This window comes from Heterodontus francisci, chromosome 3 (assembly GCF_036365525.1).
Source record: "Heterodontus francisci isolate sHetFra1 chromosome 3, sHetFra1.hap1, whole genome shotgun sequence".
NCBI lineage: Eukaryota > Metazoa > Chordata > Chondrichthyes > Heterodontiformes > Heterodontidae > Heterodontus > Heterodontus francisci.
Window position 1 is genome coordinate 116,986,382 of NC_090373.1, and position 22,630 is coordinate 117,009,011.

At 39.0% G+C, this 22,630-nt stretch overlaps 2 protein-coding genes across 2 annotated transcripts in view; one reads left to right on the forward strand and one right to left on the reverse strand.

The window, feature by feature from the left end:
* The window catches only part of nt5dc1 (5'-nucleotidase domain containing 1), a 706,882-nt gene that overhangs the window by 77,080 nt on the left and 607,172 nt on the right, over positions 1–22,630 (forward strand). The gene's annotated exons all lie outside the window — the stretch shown is intronic.
* LOC137353530 (collagen alpha-2(IV) chain-like) overlaps positions 1–22,630 on the reverse strand; it is a 79,597-nt gene that overhangs the window by 27,915 nt on the left and 29,052 nt on the right. Inside the window, exons 10-18 of the mRNA XM_068019903.1 lie at positions 19,022–19,084; positions 18,764–18,835; positions 12,559–12,633; positions 11,797–11,874; positions 11,029–11,106; positions 9,389–9,478; positions 5,051–6,870; positions 674–829; positions 79–155 (exon numbers count right to left, since the gene is read on the reverse strand). Of these exons, the coding sequence (XP_067876004.1) occupies positions 79–155; positions 674–829; positions 5,051–6,870; positions 9,389–9,478; positions 11,029–11,106; positions 11,797–11,874; positions 12,559–12,633; positions 18,764–18,835; positions 19,022–19,084 (2,509 nt within the window). The remainder of the gene's footprint in view (positions 1–78; positions 156–673; positions 830–5,050; positions 6,871–9,388; positions 9,479–11,028; positions 11,107–11,796; positions 11,875–12,558; positions 12,634–18,763; positions 18,836–19,021; positions 19,085–22,630) is intronic.

Below are 22,630 nucleotides of genomic sequence, written 5' to 3' on the forward strand. Positions count from 1 at the left end.
TCATCAAAACAAATATTGATCCAATTAGGATAGTGTGGAGTTATAAACAGAGGGTAAAGATGTAAACTAAAGAAGAACCTGATTTCTCCAGAATGATGCAGTGGATGCAGCCCATAGACCTGATAATATAATCCATTTTTCAGCAAAAACGCAACCTATAAAATAAGAAAATAATGGTTAACCATGGAAAACCAGTTGAAACACTAAATGTGCAAACGATCACTGATAAAAGGGATCATGCCCTGTATCTCTCTGAGAAATTAGTGAGTATACGAGCATATTTCTTTAAACATTGTTTGAAGGATTTCATAGTGCGAACGGTAAGGTTGAGTAAGATGATTTATGGTTTACACCATGTGAATTGTTCTGAAAAGAGCAATTGATTTCATGAGAATTCTTAGAAGAACAGTAGGACATGACATTTCAGGCAATGTACTCTGCCCGTCTTCTAAACCAATTTTAACAACATAGAACCCTCCACACACTCAAGATCCACCACACAGCAAGAACATTAGCATGTACTGATCTACCACAGGATAGATTAACCGACCAATCAGGAGCAAGATTAAAAGTATATACTGACCAATCATGGAACACAATAGCCAACAAATCAGCAGCAAGAACAATAACATATACCGACCTATCACAGACACACTAAAGCCTGACCAATTACCAGCAAGATTCCACCGACATGCACTTCCTCCACCACATATAAACCCACCTCTGCCATAGATCCCATCTTTTTCTCAGAAGACGGCAGAGTATGTTGCCTGAAACGCTGAGTCTTAGCAGTTCTTCTAAGAACTCTCCTTTCAAGAAAACAACTGCTCTTTTCAGAGCAATTAATATGGTTTAAACTGTGAATCGCTACTTAACCATATTTCTTTAAGTAAGAGCAGTAAACTATTTGTGTATAGCACAAATATTCAATGGAGGCCTGCTCTAACCTTTAGGATCTGACTTTGACCTACACGTGACTTCATTCCCAACTATGTGGCTGACTCTTAATGCATCAGGACAACGAGGGATTCGTAATAAATGCTGCCTTGCAGGTGCTGCCCACGTCTCAGGAACAAATAAAATAATTGGGAAGGAGGAGGACTGTGATGGGGGAGGATAGGAGCGGGGGTTTAGGGTGGGAAGGAAACCTTTCCACTGGAAAGGTTTTCAGCTTATGACACTTAGACCGCCAATTACAGCACACACCAGCTCACTCAGCATTCACTTGACAGTGAGTCCAAATATTCTGTGATGATGAATCAATTGAATTTATAGGAGTGAATCAGGAGTGTGATAGATGATGCATCGAAAAGAACAAGGAGGTGGCTGTGGATTGATTGATATTGAGGTGAGATGAGTACAACACACACCAGCCCGCATTTTTTATTGACTTACAAGATATTTAATGTTGAATAATCCAAAAGCTCTGGGTGAGATAGCTATAGAGGGAAATCTTGTTCATAGTATGTCAGATTAGTCAAATCTTACACTTCAACCAGGATTTTTCTGCTCTGCCTTGAAAAGTTACATCTAATAACAAAACTCATTCTTGATGAACAGTGCAAGGTGACAGAGTTCATTGTACTGAATATGAGGTTATTTTAGGGCCATAGAAATCGAAAATATTGTGAAAACATTCATGATCAAAGTAACCGAAATTAATTTGGAACTAATGTATGGACTAATTGCACCTATAGGAATTTACAAAGACAAATCTATCCACTTGATGCACCCACTTAACCTTCCTTTATGAGCAATGTTTAAACAATATTGGGTATTGCAATTTTTTCAGTCACTTGTTTAAATAATGCATGCGATGAATATGTTTGAACTATGGAAGGCAGACATAGCTTTATAAATTGTTGCAATGCATTTTTCAGTTTTTTTTACTTTTCATCATGTATTTTTCTAAAGAGTAAATTCTTCTTGATTCACACAGATTTTACATAGAAATTGCAATATGGAAACAGGCCATTTAGCCTAACCAGTTCATAGCGGTGTTAATCGTCCCCACGAGCAGCAATCCAATCCCGTATTCTGTTGATATAGATATCCATTATATGCATATCCTATTGTTCCCCCTTTTCTTCAAACACCAATCTAATCTGACCTTGAATGTTGACATGGTCACTATTTCAATCATTCCACAATGATTGTGGAATCATTAATTGTGGGGATGGTGCATTGGATAACAGTACAAGCAGGACAGTATTTGATCAGTTATGAAATTGTGCTAGCGTGATTATTGAGTTAGGGAACAAGTTATTCTGAGTTGGTGGAAAAATAATTGTTTGAAACAGACACAAAACAAGCTAGGAGTTTATTACTCGTCATGAGATGTGGCAACACTGCAGGCCTTTGGACAAGGTTCCCAAAACCAAAAGGAAAGCTTTTTTGCTGGTGTCATTATTGTCGTTTCTTTGCAGTATAATGCTCCACTTTTTAAATTATCCCACTCATGCATTATTATTCAGGTTATCCAAATGTAATAACTTGACTTTGGTTGTGAGCTTTTTAAATCTGTGAATTCCATTGAACTTTATTATCTTTACAGTAAGTCTTGCCTTACAAGTCCTCATATTGCGTGAGGACTTAAGTGAATTTCACATGTTAGTTGCCGACTCACCTTATATTGTAGTTAGAACAGTTCTTAAGCTCCATCATTTTTGCCTAAGACTATTTTCTGAATTACACTTGTCCCAGAAACACACACTGGGAAAGTTTTAGCTGTTACCTAATTTTTTTTATTGATAGGGGTATCATTTGGTTGGAGTTCACAGAAGGATAGGTGGTTGTTTCTATGGGGCAGAAGATTTACTTAAAGTCAATCACTAAACAATATTTAATGAACTAGATATTAGAATGTCTATTGTGTTACTTCTTGACTGGACAGAACTCATCAGGGAACGTTAACAATTCACTCACTCATTATTCATTTCTTTGATAAAAGATATTCAGGGTTTCTTTTGCAATCATATGTAAGATTGCAATCTTATGTTATGTTATTTCTCCAAAAGTCATTAGCTTGACTTCAAAACTCAGGTTGGCCTGAAGCCATAGGCCCTTTTAACTTTCTTATACTTAATGTTATGTAAAGGTTGAACAAATGATGAAGAATGTATCATAATAATGTATCATAGATTAAATTTTCATTTTGTTTACACTGCTCCCTCCTTGCCTACTCCAGAATTCTATTTCTGATTAACTTGGCTTGGAACTCTGTTTTGCTATTTTACCATTTTAAGTTTTCTGGCTTTCAATTTAATTGTTTTACTGCACATTTCAGAATACTTGTTTCTTTAAATTTCATTGCTGGTTTCAGGCAAAGATGCTTAAAATGAGGCTGTTGCAGACAAATGTATGGCGAGATCAACAGGGAAAAACATTCGTCAGAAGAGAACATGAAACTGCTGATCACATGTCCATCTTAATGATTATTTTTAATTAAGCTATGTAACAGCTTAGCTACATTAAAGAGAAAATGACTATGTGCATGAATTATGAAAACATTTTGTCATACTCTAATGGATTACTGCATTGATTTTTAAATTAGTGCAATGGATCGTTATGGTAAAAATCTTCAGTGGAGTGTTGAACCCTACATAGCTTAAGCTCTGAATGAAATGACATATCAGCACAATGGCATTCAAGACTGCTGCAATATTTGTACCAGTATGTACTCAAAGAAGATGGTGCAGATTCAAAAGGCAACATCTCTGAGCAATGTGGAGGCCAGTTGGTCATTTCAGACTAGTCTGATGAACAGATTGATTAGAGGTAATGAGTTCTGCGAATCCAGTAACTTGCTCAAGATTTTGTAAGCTTATAGTTTGCAAAATCACCAAGCGGCCATTTGGTCACAATATAATACAGCACTTCCTAAGGCCCATTTAATATTTTGTTGTTGTTACAACATCAAACATGGACATGTTCATACTGTTATAAAAATCAAATATAAGCATGCTCAGTATTATAAAATTAATGCATATTCTGCATAGACTTGTGCAGACAAGAGTAAATTGGGCATATAAACAAAGTGATATCATGTATAATCATTTATTTATTCAAAACTTTTCTAAGTCATTAGTAATATGGTTTGAAATTTTAATAACAGTATTTGTCATTTCAAGTGTAATCATTAAGTAAAATCGATATCTGCATTTGATTTTTTTTTTGAAGAACAAGGCATGTTATAAACAGAACAATGGAACCTTGTATTAATGTTTATTACTCTTGAAATAATGGTGTTACACTAATATATGGAAATCATACAACATAATCTAATCCCTAAAATTCTAGAACTTCAAGTATTAAATTAAAAATAATAGACAATGCAGACTGTTTTTAGACGGATGACAATGTGGACAGTTTAAGACTGCACTTGAGGCTGTAGTTACACTGTAACTAGCATTTGCGCAAAACAGTTTTGCTTCATACCAACTCTGTAGTTCTAATGTGAATACAGTATTTTAGTTTTGTCCTAATTTTGGAGTGAAGATACTGTGAGACTTCCAGATTTGCTCTACAAGTTCAAAACTGCTTTTCACCGATGCTGCAATCGTAATGTAAATGCAGCCCATAACTGGAATTTCATGCAGCTAGAAACATGCTTTTCACATTGACATATTATTTGCAAAGATACTAACAAATAAAGTATTCTGATGCCATACAGTCAAGTGAAATTATGTCATAAACTGACCAGTGTCATAGTAGAATACTCTTAAATCAAAAATATAAAGTGACCAATTGGCAAGAATGCACATAATGTCTGACACATTTTTCAAAAGATCAGTTTTATCTATAGGACCTGCACACACAAAGAGATTAAAAGATCTTGCCTCAGCAAATGTGCTATTTCGATCAATGTAGTAATGTTTACTTCCCTGGAAGGCATGTTATTCCCTTAAAAATACTGCAGTGATTTGTTACACTGACGTTTGTTGGATATTTATGCCATTTTCATAAATTTCCTTACAATCGCAACTGACTTAGTCAGATTTAAACTCCCAACTCCGCCTTTGTAAATTGACATACATCATGATGGTGTAATTAACAATCCAGAAAAGGATGAATACATATATTCAGAAGAATATAAACCATTAGACTTTTCTGAAGGTAATTGTACATATACTTTGTCATTTTCATCCAAATATAAGATAGCAGTTCCTGAGGCATGATCAACATATTGTGGTGTATATTCATCATATGTGAACATTACAGGTTCATCGTTTTTATATAATCCAACCCAAACATTTGCTTCCTTGACATGTACATGATAAAAAAATTGATAGATGCCAGATATTTCACATGTGAAAATTCCCTTTGATGCATCATAGTTGTTATTTGAATTGGTTAGTATTTTGTCAAACACTATAGGTTGCCCTTTTGTAGGATATGGCTGAGAAAGAATGGCTGTAAATGCTGGAACAGGACTCACCACATCACCTGAGTTGATGTAACCATTATAGCCTGCATACTTTCCTTTTGCCATAATAATTTCCCCTGGTGGGCCTGCTGGACCAGGGGATCCTGGGTTGCCTGGTGGTCCACGTGCTCCTTTTGGTCCAGATGGGCCACTTGGCCCCTTAATGATTTTTCCATCAAATTTACTTGGAGGACCTGGTGGACCTGGAACCCCAGGATCTCCTTTTACTCCAGGGTGCCCTGGAGAACCCGGAGACCCAGGTGAACCTGTTGAACCAGGTATTCCAGGAAGTCCTTTTTTTCCAGACTCACCTGGATTCCCATGTGGCCCTTGAGGACCTGGTGGACCTGGACTACCTGTTTTTCCATGTGGCCCAATAGGTCCTTTATCACCTTTTTTGCCAGCTGGACCTGGTGCTCCTTTTTCACCCTCTGCACCTGGCTTTCCTGGAGGCCCAGACTTCCCTTTCTCACCAGTTGGTCCAGGCTCACCTTTTGGACCTGAATGCCCTTGTGGACCTATTATTCCTGGATGGCCTTTTCCTCCTGGTGCACCGGCATTACCTGGTGGACCTTTTGGGCCTTTTGGTCCTGGTGTCCCAGGTGATCCTGTAGGGCCACGAGATCCAGGTTCTCCAGATGATCCTTTCTCTCCTTTCTCTCCAGGCTTTCCTGACAAGCCGGTAGAACCTGGGTGTCCTTTGAGTCCTGGTAAACCTGGCTTTCCGAAACCTGGCAATCCAGGTGCACCTGGTATACCTTGCAGACCAGGATGACCCTTCATCCCAGGAGCTCCTCGTGGTCCTTGTATTCCTGGCTTTCCAATTCCTTGTTTTCCAGGTGCTCCTGGTGGACCATTTTGGCCTGGTTTACCTGAGTGTCCTGGTGACCCTGGCGATCCCTTTTCACCTTTGTGCCCTGGTTCACCTTTTTGACCGGGAGTTCCTTTTTCTCCTTTTCCTTCTGGTCCAGGTGATCCTGGTGGACCACGTGGTCCTGGAGCACCTTTATCACCGGGACGCCCTGGACTTCCAACTCCTCTGTCCCCTTTTGGTCCAGGTAGACCTGGGTATCCTGGGTCCCCTTTTCTTCCAGGAAATCCGAGTGTTCCTGGAAGACCTGATGATCCTTTAGCCCCCGGTTTACCAATAACAGATAACCCAGCTGGTCCAGGAGGTCCACTGGGTCCTGGTGGGCCTCTTGGTCCTTGCATCCCTTGACTTCCCTTATCCCCTTTTCGTCCAGGAGCTCCTGGCACACCTGACTTTCCTGATTGTCCTGGACTGCCTGGTTTTCCAATAGCTGATAATCCTTGTGGCCCTGGTGGTCCAGGCTTACCAGGATGTCCTGGCAGCCCAAAACCTGGCTTTCCTGGGTATCCTGGTGGACCATGTGGTCCTGGTAATCCAGGTGGACCTGGTGGTCCTGGCTCTCCATATTGTTGTTCTGTTAAAAAGAAATAAAGGTCATTCAGATTCTGGTGTTGGGACACATTTAGTGTGCACTATATGTCGTATGCCAATGAGAATTAAATTCCATTGTTTTATTTTTGTACTTGCTCATATATACCATATAAAGTACCTTGGCAGCACAAAATCAATTTACTTGAAAATATGTTTTTCCATTTTTACCACAGATATACAATTTAAAGTTGTAAAGTATGATTGCAAGAGTCTAATAGAGAATAATGAGATATTAAACTGACCTTTTTAGATGAACATTGCATTATCATTTGTTGAAGTGGCAGTAAAAACAATCTGCTGCTTAAATAGATTAGGCTTTCATATGAATGGGAAACGTGGCTTTACCAAAAAGTTTTTCAATAGATTTTGAATGCAGTATAAGTTGAATAGCAGTACAGCAAAATATTGAGTGTTGAAACGCTATTAAAATCATCTATGATTGGCTTATTTAAATTAAGTGTACATTTTTGTATTACTAAGATCAGTTTTTTCATACAGAGCTAAAATACAACAATATCTTCAGACCACAAAAGAGCAACCAGCTTTTTTTATTACCTTTGTCGTTGATCTATTAACAGAATGTATTATTTGGTAATATGTATTTTTCCATACTTATTATGTAGTGTACTGTTATCTCTTCTTTGCAGCACATATGTATGACCAGGGCGGCTGTTTGGGATCCGGCAATATTATTCATCATAAACTGCAGAGTCGATTTCAGATTCTATCAATATTAAAGTGCAGGCAGGATCTAGATGATCTCTTAACATTAGAAGCCAGGTTGTAAAACTTGGCTGTACTGAATCAAATTTGATTTTGGGAAGGATAAAATTGAAGGCCTCTGCTAGTAACCCTGGCGAACTTTATAGATTTGGGGGTAGTTTCCCCACCTTCACACCATTGGGATACATCTAAGACTCTTGCCTGTATATATAGGCAGGAAAATTGGCCAGTTGGGTGTGGGGAAGGAATTGTGGAGGCAGGTGGGGTGCCTGGATCCCTAGAAAGGAAAGCTAAGTGGATTTCTTTGTAAGGGAATAAACATTACAAAAAGTTAAGATTTTTAATGTTTTTCATGGGCAGTCCAGGCCTTGGTGTAGGCATGGATCCCAACTGGAGCACACATCTGCTATCTAGCATTCCTGTGCTGATGAACCTTCAGAGGCTGGGAACAGGAAATCTTCTGGCTTTGATAATCCCCAGTGTAGTCACTCCTGGGCCACTTGTTTGGGTCTGGTGGAAAGTCTGACTTTTCCACTCATCCAATTTAAGGCTGTGATCCAGTGTATTTGGGTTCTGACCACATTTGTGGCCTTTCTGATAGGAGTACATCAAAAGTGACATGGATATTTGGTCTGATGATTATTTCAGAACAGAATTGAGTTGCGGGAGGAGTGGGGTGGTGGTAATTGCTGCACAGTAGTTTAGCACACTGTTTTTAATTGTATAAAATGTCCACTCTGTACATGCATGGACCAAAGTGAAATAAAACTAGTTATTCTCAATCAGGAGCCTACTAGATATGTAGATAAAATTTCCTACCCATGTCTTGATCACAGACAAGGCCACTCGGACAACTTTATTGTTTATTCACTTCTAAACCTGCTTCCTTCTGCATCTGCCCTTGAGAAAAAAAAAACATTCTCCCCAGGCTACTAAACCCCAATTTCTTTTCTCTACTACCAACCATATGCTTAATAGTTTTACTGAAATATTAATATTATAAACATTTATTTTATTTAGAGATACAGCACTGAAACAGGCCCTTCGGCCCACCAAGTCTGTGCCGACCAGCAACCACCCATTTATACTAACCCTACAGTAATCCCTATTCCCTATCACCTACCTACACTAGGGGCAATTTACAATGGCCAATTTACCTATCACCTGCAAGTCTTTGGCGGTGGGAGGAAACTGGAGCACCCGGCGAAAACCCACCCAGACACAGGGAGAACTTGCAAACTCTGCACAGGCAGTACCCAGAATTGAACCCGGGTCCCTGGAGCTGGACCTGCTAACCACTGCGTCACTGTGCCGCCCTAAACCTATATTGTACAGGTAAAATGTTTAGCAAACATTACTTCTTTGCCTTTTTGTTTCCTTCATGAATTTTTCTTATTGCTGCTTCAATATTTTATTAGACTGCTTATTTTAACATTTTATGTTTATTTTACTTCTACATGCTTTACTTTTATTTCCATGTCTCCATTCTTAAGCTGGGAACAATGTTTGTAAAGGTTCCTGATTGGCTAAAAAGAAATTGTGCCCAAAACACAACTGAACTATGGAATGGTTGAATGTTGATTTGATTCTGTTATTGAAGAGACTAGCTGAATCTCGACAAGTTTCCAGAATGAAATGCATACTCAGATCTGTATTTCAAGTTAATAAGTGGAGGATGTCCAATAGTGAGCAACAAAAAAAATCATGCATATAGTTCATATAATCTTGATAGTGTTTCAAAACTGCTGTTCTGCATATAGTAATTTCATATGGCTTACCTGAAGAAGAGGAGGAGGAGGAAGAAGAAGAAGAATAATCAGAGTCATTGTTCTCGCTATTTTCCAAATCATGGCCATTAGATTCATCACCTATTTTGGTAAAGATGGGAAAAAGTATTTTCTTTCACTTCAAAATTTGTCACATTGGAAGTGTTGCTTTCAATTAACTTTTTTCTGCCTGCATCACAGTTTTTACAGAAGACTGTTATGAGCACAGTTGCAAAATAGTAATCTCAGCCAGGTAGTAAACTCAAAAAGAGTAGATATTTTACAAAGGGAGATCAACAGGGTTTGCTTCTGGGGTGATCAGTGGTGAGTCAAGTTCAACATGGGCAAATACAAGGCACTTCATGTTGTAAGTGAAAACGGAAGATGTGTTTTCCATGAGCCAGATAGAATTTACTGAGGAAGATTTTGAAAGGTGGTTGTTTGACTTGTCCCTCACTACATCTGAACTTTGAAGTGACAGTAAATGAAGCAATAAGATGCTGGGATATAATACCAGATAATTTGAATTTGTCTCCCCAGAAGTCATGAATTTTTGTACATTACCTTGGTCATGCCTTACCTAGAGTATGGTGTAGAGTTCTGGTTGCCAGAATGGATAGTCAGACTGGGTTATTCAGGCCCTAGGTGTAGTGCCGAGGAGAACAATGTGATTGGTCTTCAGTGTTACAGGAAACAGTGATGATGTACAAATTAATAAGCTAAAACTGCTCAGTTTTGGGGATGGAGGAGTCTGGGTACTTGGCTGATGGGTGTGATGGTGGCAGGCTGTAGCTTGACTAGTCTGTGTATGAGGGCTTTGCATGATCAGCTTGACTGAGTGTACTTTTATTGTGTCCTAGTTTGATGCCTAGCTCACACCTGAGTGGTCCATTTGGTTTTATTCTTATTCTTTGTCGTGATTTTGATATAAGAAAGTGGCTTGCTAGATCACTTCTGAGGACAGTTGAGAGTCAACTGGGCAAGAATGGCAAGTTTCCTTTCTAAAGGACATTCGTGAACCAGTTGGGTTTTTATGGTAATCCAACAGCTTCATGATCATGATGCAGTTCTGAGGTTTTCAGGTGGTTCATTGAATTTTAAAATGCCATTTTGTACTGGCTGAAGTGATGACTGGTTAAAACATAATATACAACAAGAAATTTGCAGCATGGAGGTAGACCATTTGGCACATTGAGCCTATGAAACTTTGAAAGAGCTATTCATTAAACCATTCTCCTGCCCTTTTCCATCTATTTAAAAAAAATTCCAAATCTTTATTCACTTTTAAAAGTTAATTTGGATTTTGCTCCTATGCTGTTTCTTGTTTTCATTTTAATTTTCTGTGCAGCTTTAATGTTATTAAATGAATTTAATGCATTCTTTCCTGTTGATAGCATTGCCATTAAAATACAGTGAGTTGACAGTTTGGGTTTCGAAGTAAAGTAATAAAACATTGCTTCGTTTTTGTGCTTTGAAAAGTTTAAAATTCCTTTTATATGATAATACATGTTTAATCTACTGATGTTTAAAGTTAGCAAAAGCAGATATATGTAGAAGAAAGAAGTTGTATTTTGATTTGCATATTTGTTTCAGATTTGCATGCATGCATCAAAAGGACAAATTTGTGTTGTGTATAAAGACATATGACTTACTTGTAGAATTGGCATCGCTATTGTTTTCATTTTCTTCAGAAGATGATCTCCTTGAATACTGTCCCTTCACCTGATGACCTGTTTGAAAATTCAATAAAATCAAACTTGATGAATCCCCGTTTGAATTTGAACATTTGTTAATGTACACTACATAAATAACGATTCTTAGTCTAAAATGCAACTTCCACCAACAGCTATTTATCTCTATCATGAGTTTTACAGAAGAATAGTAACTGTCATCCATCTACTGTAATTGATAGACTTCAGCTAGGCATTGAATTATTTTACATACACAAACCTGTAGGACAACTCTCCCTACATGGCCTCCAGTCTATAGACCTTGTCAGGCTGACTGGGGTGAGATTGCTTTAATCTATTCCTGATATCATAATGGGGCTTTTGTTCATCAGTCCATCTGACTTTATTCCTGAATTCCATAGCAGTTATTTCAGAGAATATTAAAAGTCAGCCACGTAGTGTTAATGCCAGACTGAGTAAGAGTGGTAGTCTCCCTTCTTTGAAAGAATTCAATGACCCGGTTGTGTTTTTGCAACAATTTTTGAATTCAGTTTCACAGTTTGCCGTAGTAGAGTTTGAACTCCGAACATGTGGGTTACTAGTGTACCGTCCTTAACTCCACGTTTACTCTGTGCAAGTTTACCACTGTTGCAAAGTGAAAACTTGTTTGCACCATTGCTAAACTTGCAATGTGCATGTACCTGTCAAGAACAACTCTATCTTACAGAAATAAAATGATTTGTTGCTTACTGCCAGAATTGGAGTGACCATTCTGTTCATTTTCTTCAGAAGATGATCTCCTTGGATACTGTCCCTTCGTCTGATGACCTGTTTTGGAAATGCAGAATAATTGAATTTGATGAATCATCTTTTTAGTTTGAATATTTGTCAGTGTGCACTACATAAAGTCAGATTCTGATATTTCACCAACTATTTGTCTCTATTTTACAGAAGAAAATATTAACTATAAATTGTTCATTTGCTCTAATAGGCATTGATTTATTTTACATACACAAGCCTGTAGAACAATTCTACCAGCATGGCCTCTCGCGCATAGACTTTGCCCGGTTTACTGGAGTGAGATTGCTTTAATCTATTCCTGATATGATAACGGAGTTGTTGTTCATTGGTCCATCCGATTTTAATGCTGAGTTCCATAGCAATTATAACTGGGTGGCTTGCTTGGCCACTTCAGAGAATATTAAAAGTTAGCCACATAGCGGAAGAACTGGATTCATTTCTTTGCTAGACTGAGTAAGGTAGTCTCCCTTCCCTGGAAGAATTCAGTGACACTGTTGGGTTTTCAGAATATCCTCGATTAATTGAATTAAATTTCACAGTTTGCCATGGTGGGGTTTGAGCTTAAATCTGTGTGTTACTAGTGTACAGTCTAACTCCACATTTACTCTGTGCAAGTTTACCACTGTTTCAAAGTGAAAACTTTGAACCCTTGCTAAACTTACAATGTGCCTGAACTCATAAAGAACAGAAATAAAATGTTTTGTTGCTTACTGCCAGAATTGGAATGACCATTCTGTTCATTTTCTTCAGAAGTCCTTTGTGATGTTTTTCCCTTTGTTTCAGGACCTGTTTTTGGAAAGACAAAATCGGTTTAATATTGAATCTTTTGATTTTTTTTTTAACTTTTCATGTACCATTACATAAAGTAAGCTAGAATCAACAGATAAGGTGTTTTGTCTGGAATATATGCTTTCATCATCGAAAGTTCTAAACATGGTTGTAAAATGCAAACCCCAGTATCACCTTTATTTATTATATGTATTAGATATAGACAACAACAGCTTGCATCTTTGTAAGTAATATCCTTAAACTACTAAAATCGAGTAGCTTTTTCGTTATGCACACGTTGAAGCAGGTTGGTCTACCTTGTTAATCAAGATGATTTGTTAATTTTTTTGAGGGGGGAGAAAAGAAGGTTGTATTAGGAAAAGAAAGTATATTAACTTTTAAATGAGTTCTGATGAAGGGTCACAGACCTGAAACGTTAACTCTGTTTCTCTCTACACAGATGCTGCCCAGACCTGCTGAGTATTTCCGGCACTTTCTGTTCTCATTTCAGAGTTCCAGCATCCACAGTATTTTGCTCATATTTTTATACTAACTTTTATTTTTGTTGTTTTAACCTTTTATAAGTTAATTTGCTCTCCTCTCAGAAATCATCTCACCATTCACAATGGTGAAACTGAGAATGCAAACTGCTTCTAGGATTCTTCTTTTGCTCCTGTGTGAGTGTGACCAAACTTTGCAAGATGTGTAACAATGATTTTGGCTGAGTCACTTCCCAATTTTCCCTGTAATTCCATATTGGCTTGCTAAAATGGGATTATTATGCAGCATATTACAGTGGTCAACTGTCATCCACAACTATATTGCTGCAATGTGCCGAGCCCAAGCCTCTCTGAAATTAAGAGCTTTAAATGTAAAATGTACACAATTGACTGCTCACAAGTAGGCATATATTCAATCTGGCTATTACCCTTATAAATTTGCACTGGTTCGTTGTTATGCCTGTCATTACTGACCAATTGGGTGGATGGATACAGCAGTCTGAAAAATGGGTAGCTTTTGGCTTCGGCAGTGTAGAGCATTGTAAGTTTAATTTTGTGCTTCTGTAAAAGCTTGGACCTGTGCTATACTCAGTTTTCTGATAATTTAAAAATAACAGTCATTAAGTGGTTTATAGTGCATCTCTGAACTTTTGATGCATGTTGCTGGTGTGCAAGACTCCTCAACAGGAGTACAAAGTTGGAATATTACCCCCTGTGCAAACATTGGATACCAACATTGATTACCAATGTACATTCATGTAGACAACTTTTTCTACACCTGTTCTTTGCTTCATTTGGTGCTACATGGATTTTAGAATAGATATTCTCAAAATTTGCATCGTTTTAAATACATTTCTGAGCAGATATCGGAAGAAATTGAGAAATTGCTATAGTTTCAAAGCTTTATTCAGTTTTTAGGAATTGAAATTAGAATGGAATAGCGTATCTATCAATCAACTTTTATTGAGAACTATTATAGGTAGATAAATGATGGGTAGATGTACTACATTAGGTATGGTACATAATGATGGGGATCAACAAGGTATCGGTTATATGTCTGATGAATTCGTAAATCCCACCCAACGCAGCAGTATGGGTGTTACTGTTTATCCAGTAGACAAAGGGAGGAGAACATCATGCAGGGTTTCCATTGCTAGACACTGACATCTACTGGAAATTGTGCTTGTTTGCATGACTTAAGAGGACGATGATAAGGCTGCAAATACAATGCTATCTTCCAGATGAATTTTAAACCAAAGCTCTGCCTGTCCTCTCAGGAACAAGAATGTAAGTTTTTCCCTATTTCCTGGACACCATTTATCCACTCAACCAACATGTGTTAAACAAATTATCTGGTCATTTATCTCATGCAGACCTTGCTGTTTTCAGATTGGCTGCCATGTTTCAGTACATAACATCTTCAGTGGCTGTGAAGCACTTTGGGATTCCTGAGGCTCTGAAAGATGCTATAAGATTATATCCAAGTTTTCTTGGATAGCCCAGGAGAGGTGTTGAATGAGGATGCATAAATGCAACATCTCGATCAAGGAGTGCAACAAAGGAAAATGCACAGGTCATTGTCGCAGAGGATGCCAGGCAGGACTTAAGTTTCTGCATAGTTTCATCACATACATAAAATAGATTGAACAGGTATGGGCAAAGTAAGTCATACTTAAAAATTCAAGTGCAAGATCTTAAAATAAATAGAACATGTGTCATAAACCAGTACTTCATATAAAATTGAACAACTCTTTGCAAAAGTGTAGAGAAATAAAAGTCCAGTAGATCAGGGGAGTTGTAAACCACTAGCCTACATACTACTTCTAGTATAAATCAGGATCCTGGAAGCAAATAACATTTTGATGTGGTCACTTACATTTGTAATGAATACATGATATAAAATGTCACTTAGAATATTTGGAAAGATCTGTTGCCTACCATGTTTACTGTTCATGTTGCGCATGGTTAAATTACTGGACTTTGTTATCTATATATGTTTGTTCTTAGATGTTGCTCCAAGGATAAGTTAGAAGTCTTTTAAATATTTAGTTAAAAGGAAAAAGAAAAATTACAGCGTGAAGTTATTAGTAAAAGCTAAAATTTCTTCTGAATTTTATGTTGTAGTTATGTTTTTGAGATTTTGAGAGTGGATCTGCAGCACAAGACTGCCCATTCTTCTCTGTTTCCTTTGAAATTTATTCAGCCCTTTTATCAATTTTACTTTATAGAATCATAAAATAGGTACAGCACAGAAGGAGGCCATTCAGCCTGTTGAGTCCTTTCCACCCATTCCCATAGCCTTGCAATTTTTTTCCCCTTCAGGTACTTATCAAAACATATTATTATGGTGAACCTCTGTAACCCCGATACATATCCTAGGGGAACACCTCTTGTCACATTCCACAAATCAGGGAACAAACCTTTTATCCCTACTTTCTGGGCTAAAATTTTGTTATGGTCTGTTTTCATGCACAGGGGATTGTGGTTCGTGACCTGCCCGTGCCCATTGCCACTCAGGTAGGCAGAACACAAACTTGGTGCAGCCTCCTCATTTATCTAATTCTGTGTTTGGTCCAAGTGGGGACCAGGCTGCAGGCTACCTGAATGCTCAGCAAGGAGTCGAGCAGCGTCTGCTAATCTCAGGTGGTGCAGCCAACCTGCTCCTCTTAGAGTGCGTCCCTTCTAAAGGGACGCCGCACCTAGTGAAAATGAGCTGCTGCTGGTTGCCTGTACTGACTGGCTGCATGAAGGAGCTGCATAAGTGGTTCATGAATGCAGTGCTGGAGGCCTTGGTCATGGAGTTGGACAAGATGCGAGAGAGGTCATGTTTACGCTTTGGTCAGGAGGCCCTCAAGGAATATTCTCAGTGGGGCATGAGAGCGGTGGCCAGGGAAGTCAAGGATTCTGGCTCTTAAGGACCTGGCAGCAGTATCGCAAGAAGTTTAATGACCTGACGCGGGTTGTCAAAGTCAATGAATGCATCTTCACAGGGCCTTTTACCAACTGTACCACCACCCTCTCATGTTCAGTGCATTACACCCATATTACTCACCAATCAGCAGTCCCTGCACTCAGGACTCATCCAACATCCAGATTCTCCACCTCATCCTCTTTCCATTTTTGCCAGCCTCATACCCAGCTCCTGCTCGTTCCACATACCTCCAGCTATTCAGCTGTGGCAGACACATAACCCAAACACAGCGCAACGTAATCACTGACGTTCTGCCCTCTTGCAAGACCTGATTGCCCAGAACCGCCGGATCAGAGCAGCACCGGGGTGGGGGATGGGGGGTGGGGGGGAGCGGCGTGTGGCAGGGGGGGACACTGTGCGGGGAACAAGGACACCTGCATCTTCTGTACAATACAAAGAAGAAGGTTCTTCACATCATGGGTCTGGCTCCAACAGGGTCCATGCCATCCAGTGTCGCTTGGAACATTAAGGATGATGGTATGTTCCTGTCTTATCTCACTTCTCAGCTTCCAGCTTATACTCATCTTGCTCTCTGGCATGATGTGCAAGCTGTTGATGGTGTGGCCATGGATCTCTTGCTTGCTACTCAGTTTCCTTTCTTCACCCTGACCTTCCCCTTTCTGATTTTCTGCTTTCAGACACCCAAGAACTGCCTTTTGCCTTGGGGGAGGAAGAGAGCAACACCAACCACTGAAGAAGAGGCCCCGTCACTTGATATGACACTTGCAACCACCAGTTCAGATTGCACGTACCATAGAGGCTAGTATAGAGTTGGAATCAGCCAGGGTAAGTCACCCGGAATGTGTGGGCTGTTGCCAGGCTGGGGGGAAGGATAGTTTGTGTGCCAGCTCCCCAGAGGACGAGGTTGCATATGAATTCTTCTACAGGGGACTCAGGTGAGGATCTCAATGGAGGGGCATATAGGAGAATGCTGATGAGGATGCACACCGAGATGCTGGGTGCATTGACAGGTCTGTCTGACAGTCTCCTATCACTATCAAGATGTATGGAGGAATATGGCTCCAACTTGGCAGCAGGCATCGCACAAAGCTTCCCCTCTCCACAGCCTTTGCTCTATCACTCTGTTATGCTGCAGACCCAGAGGCACTGCAACTGCAGCCCCCATATTTGTTGCAGCCTTTGTGTGAACAGGATACCAAATCCTCTGACTTCCCTGTGAAGATGAAGCAACACTCCTTGCCAAATCCAGTACCTTACCACCACACCTTCAAAAACCCTTATCAGCACTTCCAGAAACTTTGCATTAGAAGATGTTGATCTAAATTACCTTACTTTCTGTTTGGGTGCCTGGACCTTTAAATGACATTGTGGTGGATCCCTCCTCCAGCTGCACAAATATTCGTTGATGAGTAACAAGCGAATTTGTTGACTGGACCTGCGAGTTTCAAGTTTCTACTAGGTGTTTTGACGTGTTTTGATCTGGCCAGTTGGAAATCTTCCAGGGCATGTATGGCATGCCCATCCCAGCATGGGTGCCATGCTGGAAGTGCTGTGCGCCCCATAGGGAGGGCCTTCAGCTTTTGAGGTGTTGGCTCCAGTGATGCTAGAGAGTTGAACTTGTTGGCCTCTGTCTCCTACCTCTTGGCCAATTATTGATACATATCACAAGGCTACCACCAATTCCATATGTTGTCATTGTTGTCGGCCTCTTTTGCAGAACCTTATATGCTTTCTGGTAGTCAATATCAACAACATTCATGTACACTCCCCTATCCACCATACTAGTGATGTCCTCAAAAACTTCAGTTAAACTGTCAACCATGATCTACCCTTCACTGATACTTGTCCAAGTGCTCAGTTGCTCTGTTTCTGATGGATTCCAGTAACTTCCCTACAATGGATGTTAAACTGACAGGTTTATAGTTCCCTGGATACTCTGTTCATCTGTTCTTAAACAGTAGAATGACACATGCAATTTTCCAATCCTAAGGCACAATTCCTGAATCTAGGAAACTTTGGAAAATTATGACTAAGGCATCTGACGTCGACTCTTGACACATCTAGGCTTGGCAGAGATCATCTACTCTAAATGCAGAAGCAGGAGCAGTCACATGAGGAATGGGAGCATGCTGAGAAACTGATGAAATTCCAGAAGCTAGCCTGAAGAGGTAGTCATGAAAAGCAATGCTGCCAATCATTTGACCAGCTCAAAGATTGCTATAGTTAGACCCTGTTGAGTCAGAAATTATTTGGAGAATCCATGCAAGAACCTAGGTCTGAACCTGAAGTTCTGCACAATATCTGCCAGACCAAGTGCCAGTACATTGATTCTTTCTGGAATTATAGGGTGGCTGGCAAAATGTAGGCAAAGCAATGAAATTCCTAATTTGGAAAGTCATTCTCCCTAGCCTTTCAACCTCTGATATCAGGGGCCATGTTTCAAACGGATGAAGGTTTCACCCCAAACAAACACTCCCGGAAACTGGCAAGAAAGGCCAGGATCCATAACATGCAGGGCCTGACCACTTTACCACTCCTTCCACTGGACTTCTGTTAAACTTGCGACAAGGGTGGATTTGGATTGTGGATTTCTCAGTCTACGTTTTCTAATTTCATAACTAAAATTGATAATTGGAGCTTCTGCCAGAGAGGACAAAGACTTTTATTTCACAGATTATTAAATTTATCGTACATATAAAGATTAAAAGTTACATACTTTCAGAATTGGAGCCACTATTTTTGTCATTGTCATCAATAATCCATGAATACTTCCCCTTTACTTGATGATCTATGTTGGAAAAGAACAAGAAACATAACTGCAACCATTAAGTTTTGTATTTCGTGAAAGAAAAGTAAGCTGTTGATATAAATATTGGAAGGAATATTGCCATTCGAATTGAAGGGCAGTAATAAAGTATTTTTATTTACATAGCTCATTTAACTGTCCTTAATGTGAATATTGAATAGAACTTACTTGCAGAATTAGAGTCACCATTGCTTTCATCGCTTGGTGCATCATACCCTTTTACTTCACTGCCTGTTTTGGGGAAGGAAAAAATACACGTTTGAATAATTTTTTTTAGTCAAATTAGTTTGGTCGTGTAGTTTGTTGAGGAAGGCTTTGGAAGAATTTGTTTTCTCATCCTTCTGTCTGCATCACAGGTTTTAGAAAAGGAAGTACTGAGCACGGTTATAAAACAGTAAAACAAGCTCATCTAAGTAGCAACATTGCTGCAGACATTAGATATAGTAGGACAGGAAGCAATGTAATCCTAATTCACATAATATCTTTGTGTGCATAATTTGAGGTAAGTCAGAGTGACACTTTGTGGTGATTGTGGAGATTTTAATGGGGAAATGAATTGGATAAAACTAAACCTTTTGGCCTGGAGTTTCTTCCTAGTAACACAGATGTTAGATCCAATGTTGCACAATTTGCTGATGTCAAGTTACACCTAAATATCCTCCCAATCTTGTTAGAATATGTCCGAACTTTAAATGGGCATCAACTAGTGTGAGCAATCAGGGCCCAAGGAAGCAATGAACCCACCCCAGTATATTTCTTCTTTGAGTCTTAAACTTTAAGTTTCAACTTATTTAACATACATGCGTGTCAAGCAATGCATGTTTAAGATCCTGTAATCGAGGATGCATTTCAGTTTTTAATGTGACTTTATACATATGCTGTAAATATCCATTAAAAGAAATAGAAAATACAGAGCAGGTCTCAATGGGGAATTTTTTAAATGCTCAAAAATTGCAATGAGAAGAGCAGAAAATTAACTTTGTTTCCTGCTGCGCCTAAAAATGTGGTTGCAATGTTAGACCTTTCAACAAATTGGAGGATTTTGCATTCGAGAGTTTGTGGATATTTCTAGTTTTGTGGGTAGAGATGCATTCAAATGGAAGGTTTGATGGATAGGTATAAAAGAGTGAGGAGACTTATGCATATTTTAATTTTGCATAACTCACGCCCAAAATTCTGCAGTCTTTTAAGTGACATAATGTTTTGTCCCCAGATTAGAGGTATATGTGGGTGTAAATCTGGAGGAAATCTGTTCATTAACAATATTTAAAAAATTATATTTACCCTTTTCTCAACATCTGACAATAATAATTTGAACTTCAGATTTATATGATTGCTGTTCATGTAGGAACAGGTTTCAACCCAAGTCTCATGTAGGAATAGGTCTCAAGGGATGGATAAACAATAAAGGAATGGAGGAATTTGTCAGGGAAGGAAAACAAAGGTGTGACCAGAGAGCTGGTTTGCTTGAAGGGAAAAATATCATCAAATAAAACTGTTTTGTAAAGTCATTTTAACAGGCTGGTAGGCCTCCAATGGTGAAAATAATCTGAGGAGGATAAATTGTGCCATCTCAGAAAAGCAATTCTGGTAAAGATCCAAAATGAAACTGAACACGTGTCAGAGTCCATTGGTTTATATAAAATCAACGTAACCTTTTCCCAAGTATTTAGGGAAATGAGAACAAAACAAGATGCCTTTCATCTTGACTCTACTGGCTGCAACCAAAAGCCATATGAGGTCTCTTCAGTCTTGTTAACATGGAACTGTAAGAAATATCGGCTCATTAGAACAGAAGGTAGCCTACCATAGGGCTGGAGAAGGCTGTGAGAGCTTATGGAACATTTTGAAGACTAGGATGAGGGGTGTTTAAACCACTCGCTTGGGCATGCAAGCAAGTGGAACTTGACAAGGATTGGTGCAAAGGACTTTGTACGCGAGGAGTCTCAGTCTGCAGAGTTCTGGATTAGTTGAATTGTGCAAAAGTGGAGCTGGTAAAGAGAAATCGATCCTTGAGCTGATAAAAATTTTGATATGGACTTTTGTAGTAGGCAGTGTTTTGAAGTTGGAAGAAGGTGGTTTTGGCATTGGACCAGAAGCAAGACTTAAGACTCAATTCAGGGTTGGACAGAAGCTGAGTTGCATACCATCAAGTTAAATTAAAATGGGAAGCAAAGAAGATTGATGGAGTCAGAGCTGGAGGCATATAAGTCCTACTGCCAATAGTCAATGAAGATGGTTTCAGTCATATTGACAGTGAGCTGAAGCAATTTTGACTCAACAGGATTTTTTTGCCTTTCAGGCAGTCACATAGTATAACAACAGCTCTAGCCAGTAATGGTGGTGCAGAACTAGAGTCGGGCCTCAACAAGACAGGTGATTTGCTATTCGACTACTGCTGTAGTGTTCTTTAACTACAGTTATACAACAGTGATGGTGGTTGATTTGCTTTCCAGTTTCCACTACCATCCCATATTAGCTTTAATAATGTTGGAACATCCTGTGGGGAAATCACTGTAGTGCGCTCAGATTCTGCTGCAGTAGTGTGATGTGTTAAACTCCCAGTGATTTCCAAAAAAGGAGATGGTGAATGACAGTGGTTGCATGTATAGCGCCACAGGCATTAATTATATTGGCCTCAAGATAGGCATCAGCTATCAGTTCCCAATTTGTGTTCTATTCACGCAGTAGGTTTGAGTATGAAAAGCATTCCATTTTTAGACAGTTTAAATACACGTTCTACATAGTTTCTTCCCGCAAAGTACCTTAAAATCAACATAAGGCACAAATAATTCAAATGCACTCAAAAATGTATATTTTTAAATCAAATATTTCAGAACATACAAAGCACACCAGGAACTTGTGATTTATGGAAAAAAAGAACTCCTTTCCTGACAGTTTGGGAAGGAAAGAAGTGTTCTGACGGTGGTTTATTAGAGGCTTAAGCCATCAAACATTAACCACCAGTGTACATAACACAGATGCTGTATAAATTAGGATCTTGTTAACCACTATTTACAGAGTAAACCTGTTGACATTGCATGTTGTAAAAATATTTTAATAGTTAATATTTTCCATATTAGAGACATTTGTGGTAGTGGAGTTATGGAGAAAGAAATCTGCTTTGTTAATCAAATTTGTTGAAATTAGATCCAGTCACTCTACTTATTAATGTAGTCTGCATTTTATCATAACAAAATGACCCTCCCACACTTTGTAAAAATAAATGGTGTCTTTTTGTGATTTTTCTTTTTTTCTTTGCCTAATTTTTTCCTCCTCCTAAAGGTATTGATTGTTTTCTAGGATATGGTTGCAAGAACATTGGGCACCTTTTTGCCCAAGTGGCTATTGCCAGGGTGAGAGTCTTTTTAGTAAATGACGACAACAATAGCAGTTAATATTTATATGAGATCTTTAAGGTAGCAAGTGTACCAAAGTGCTTCAATGTGTATATCAGCTGAGTCAGAGTAAGATGAGGAATTAGAGAGGCTGATCGACTGTTGAAATATCAGCTTATAGCAAGCCATTTCAAGGTGGACATACATGTAGCATGATGGAGGGTACGTTTCTAGAATGCATAATAAAGTTGACTGCAGGCTCTGCCACCGATGGTGGAGCAAAGGAAAGGGAGGACACGCTGTAGGGTGGAGTTGGAAGAGTGGAGAATGTGTGCAAAGACGAAGGGTGGAAGGGGAGTGCAGTGATATGTTGAAGAGAGACCATAGAAAAGCTTGTATATGAAGATCAGGATTTTAGAATCAATGCATTGAGGCAGGA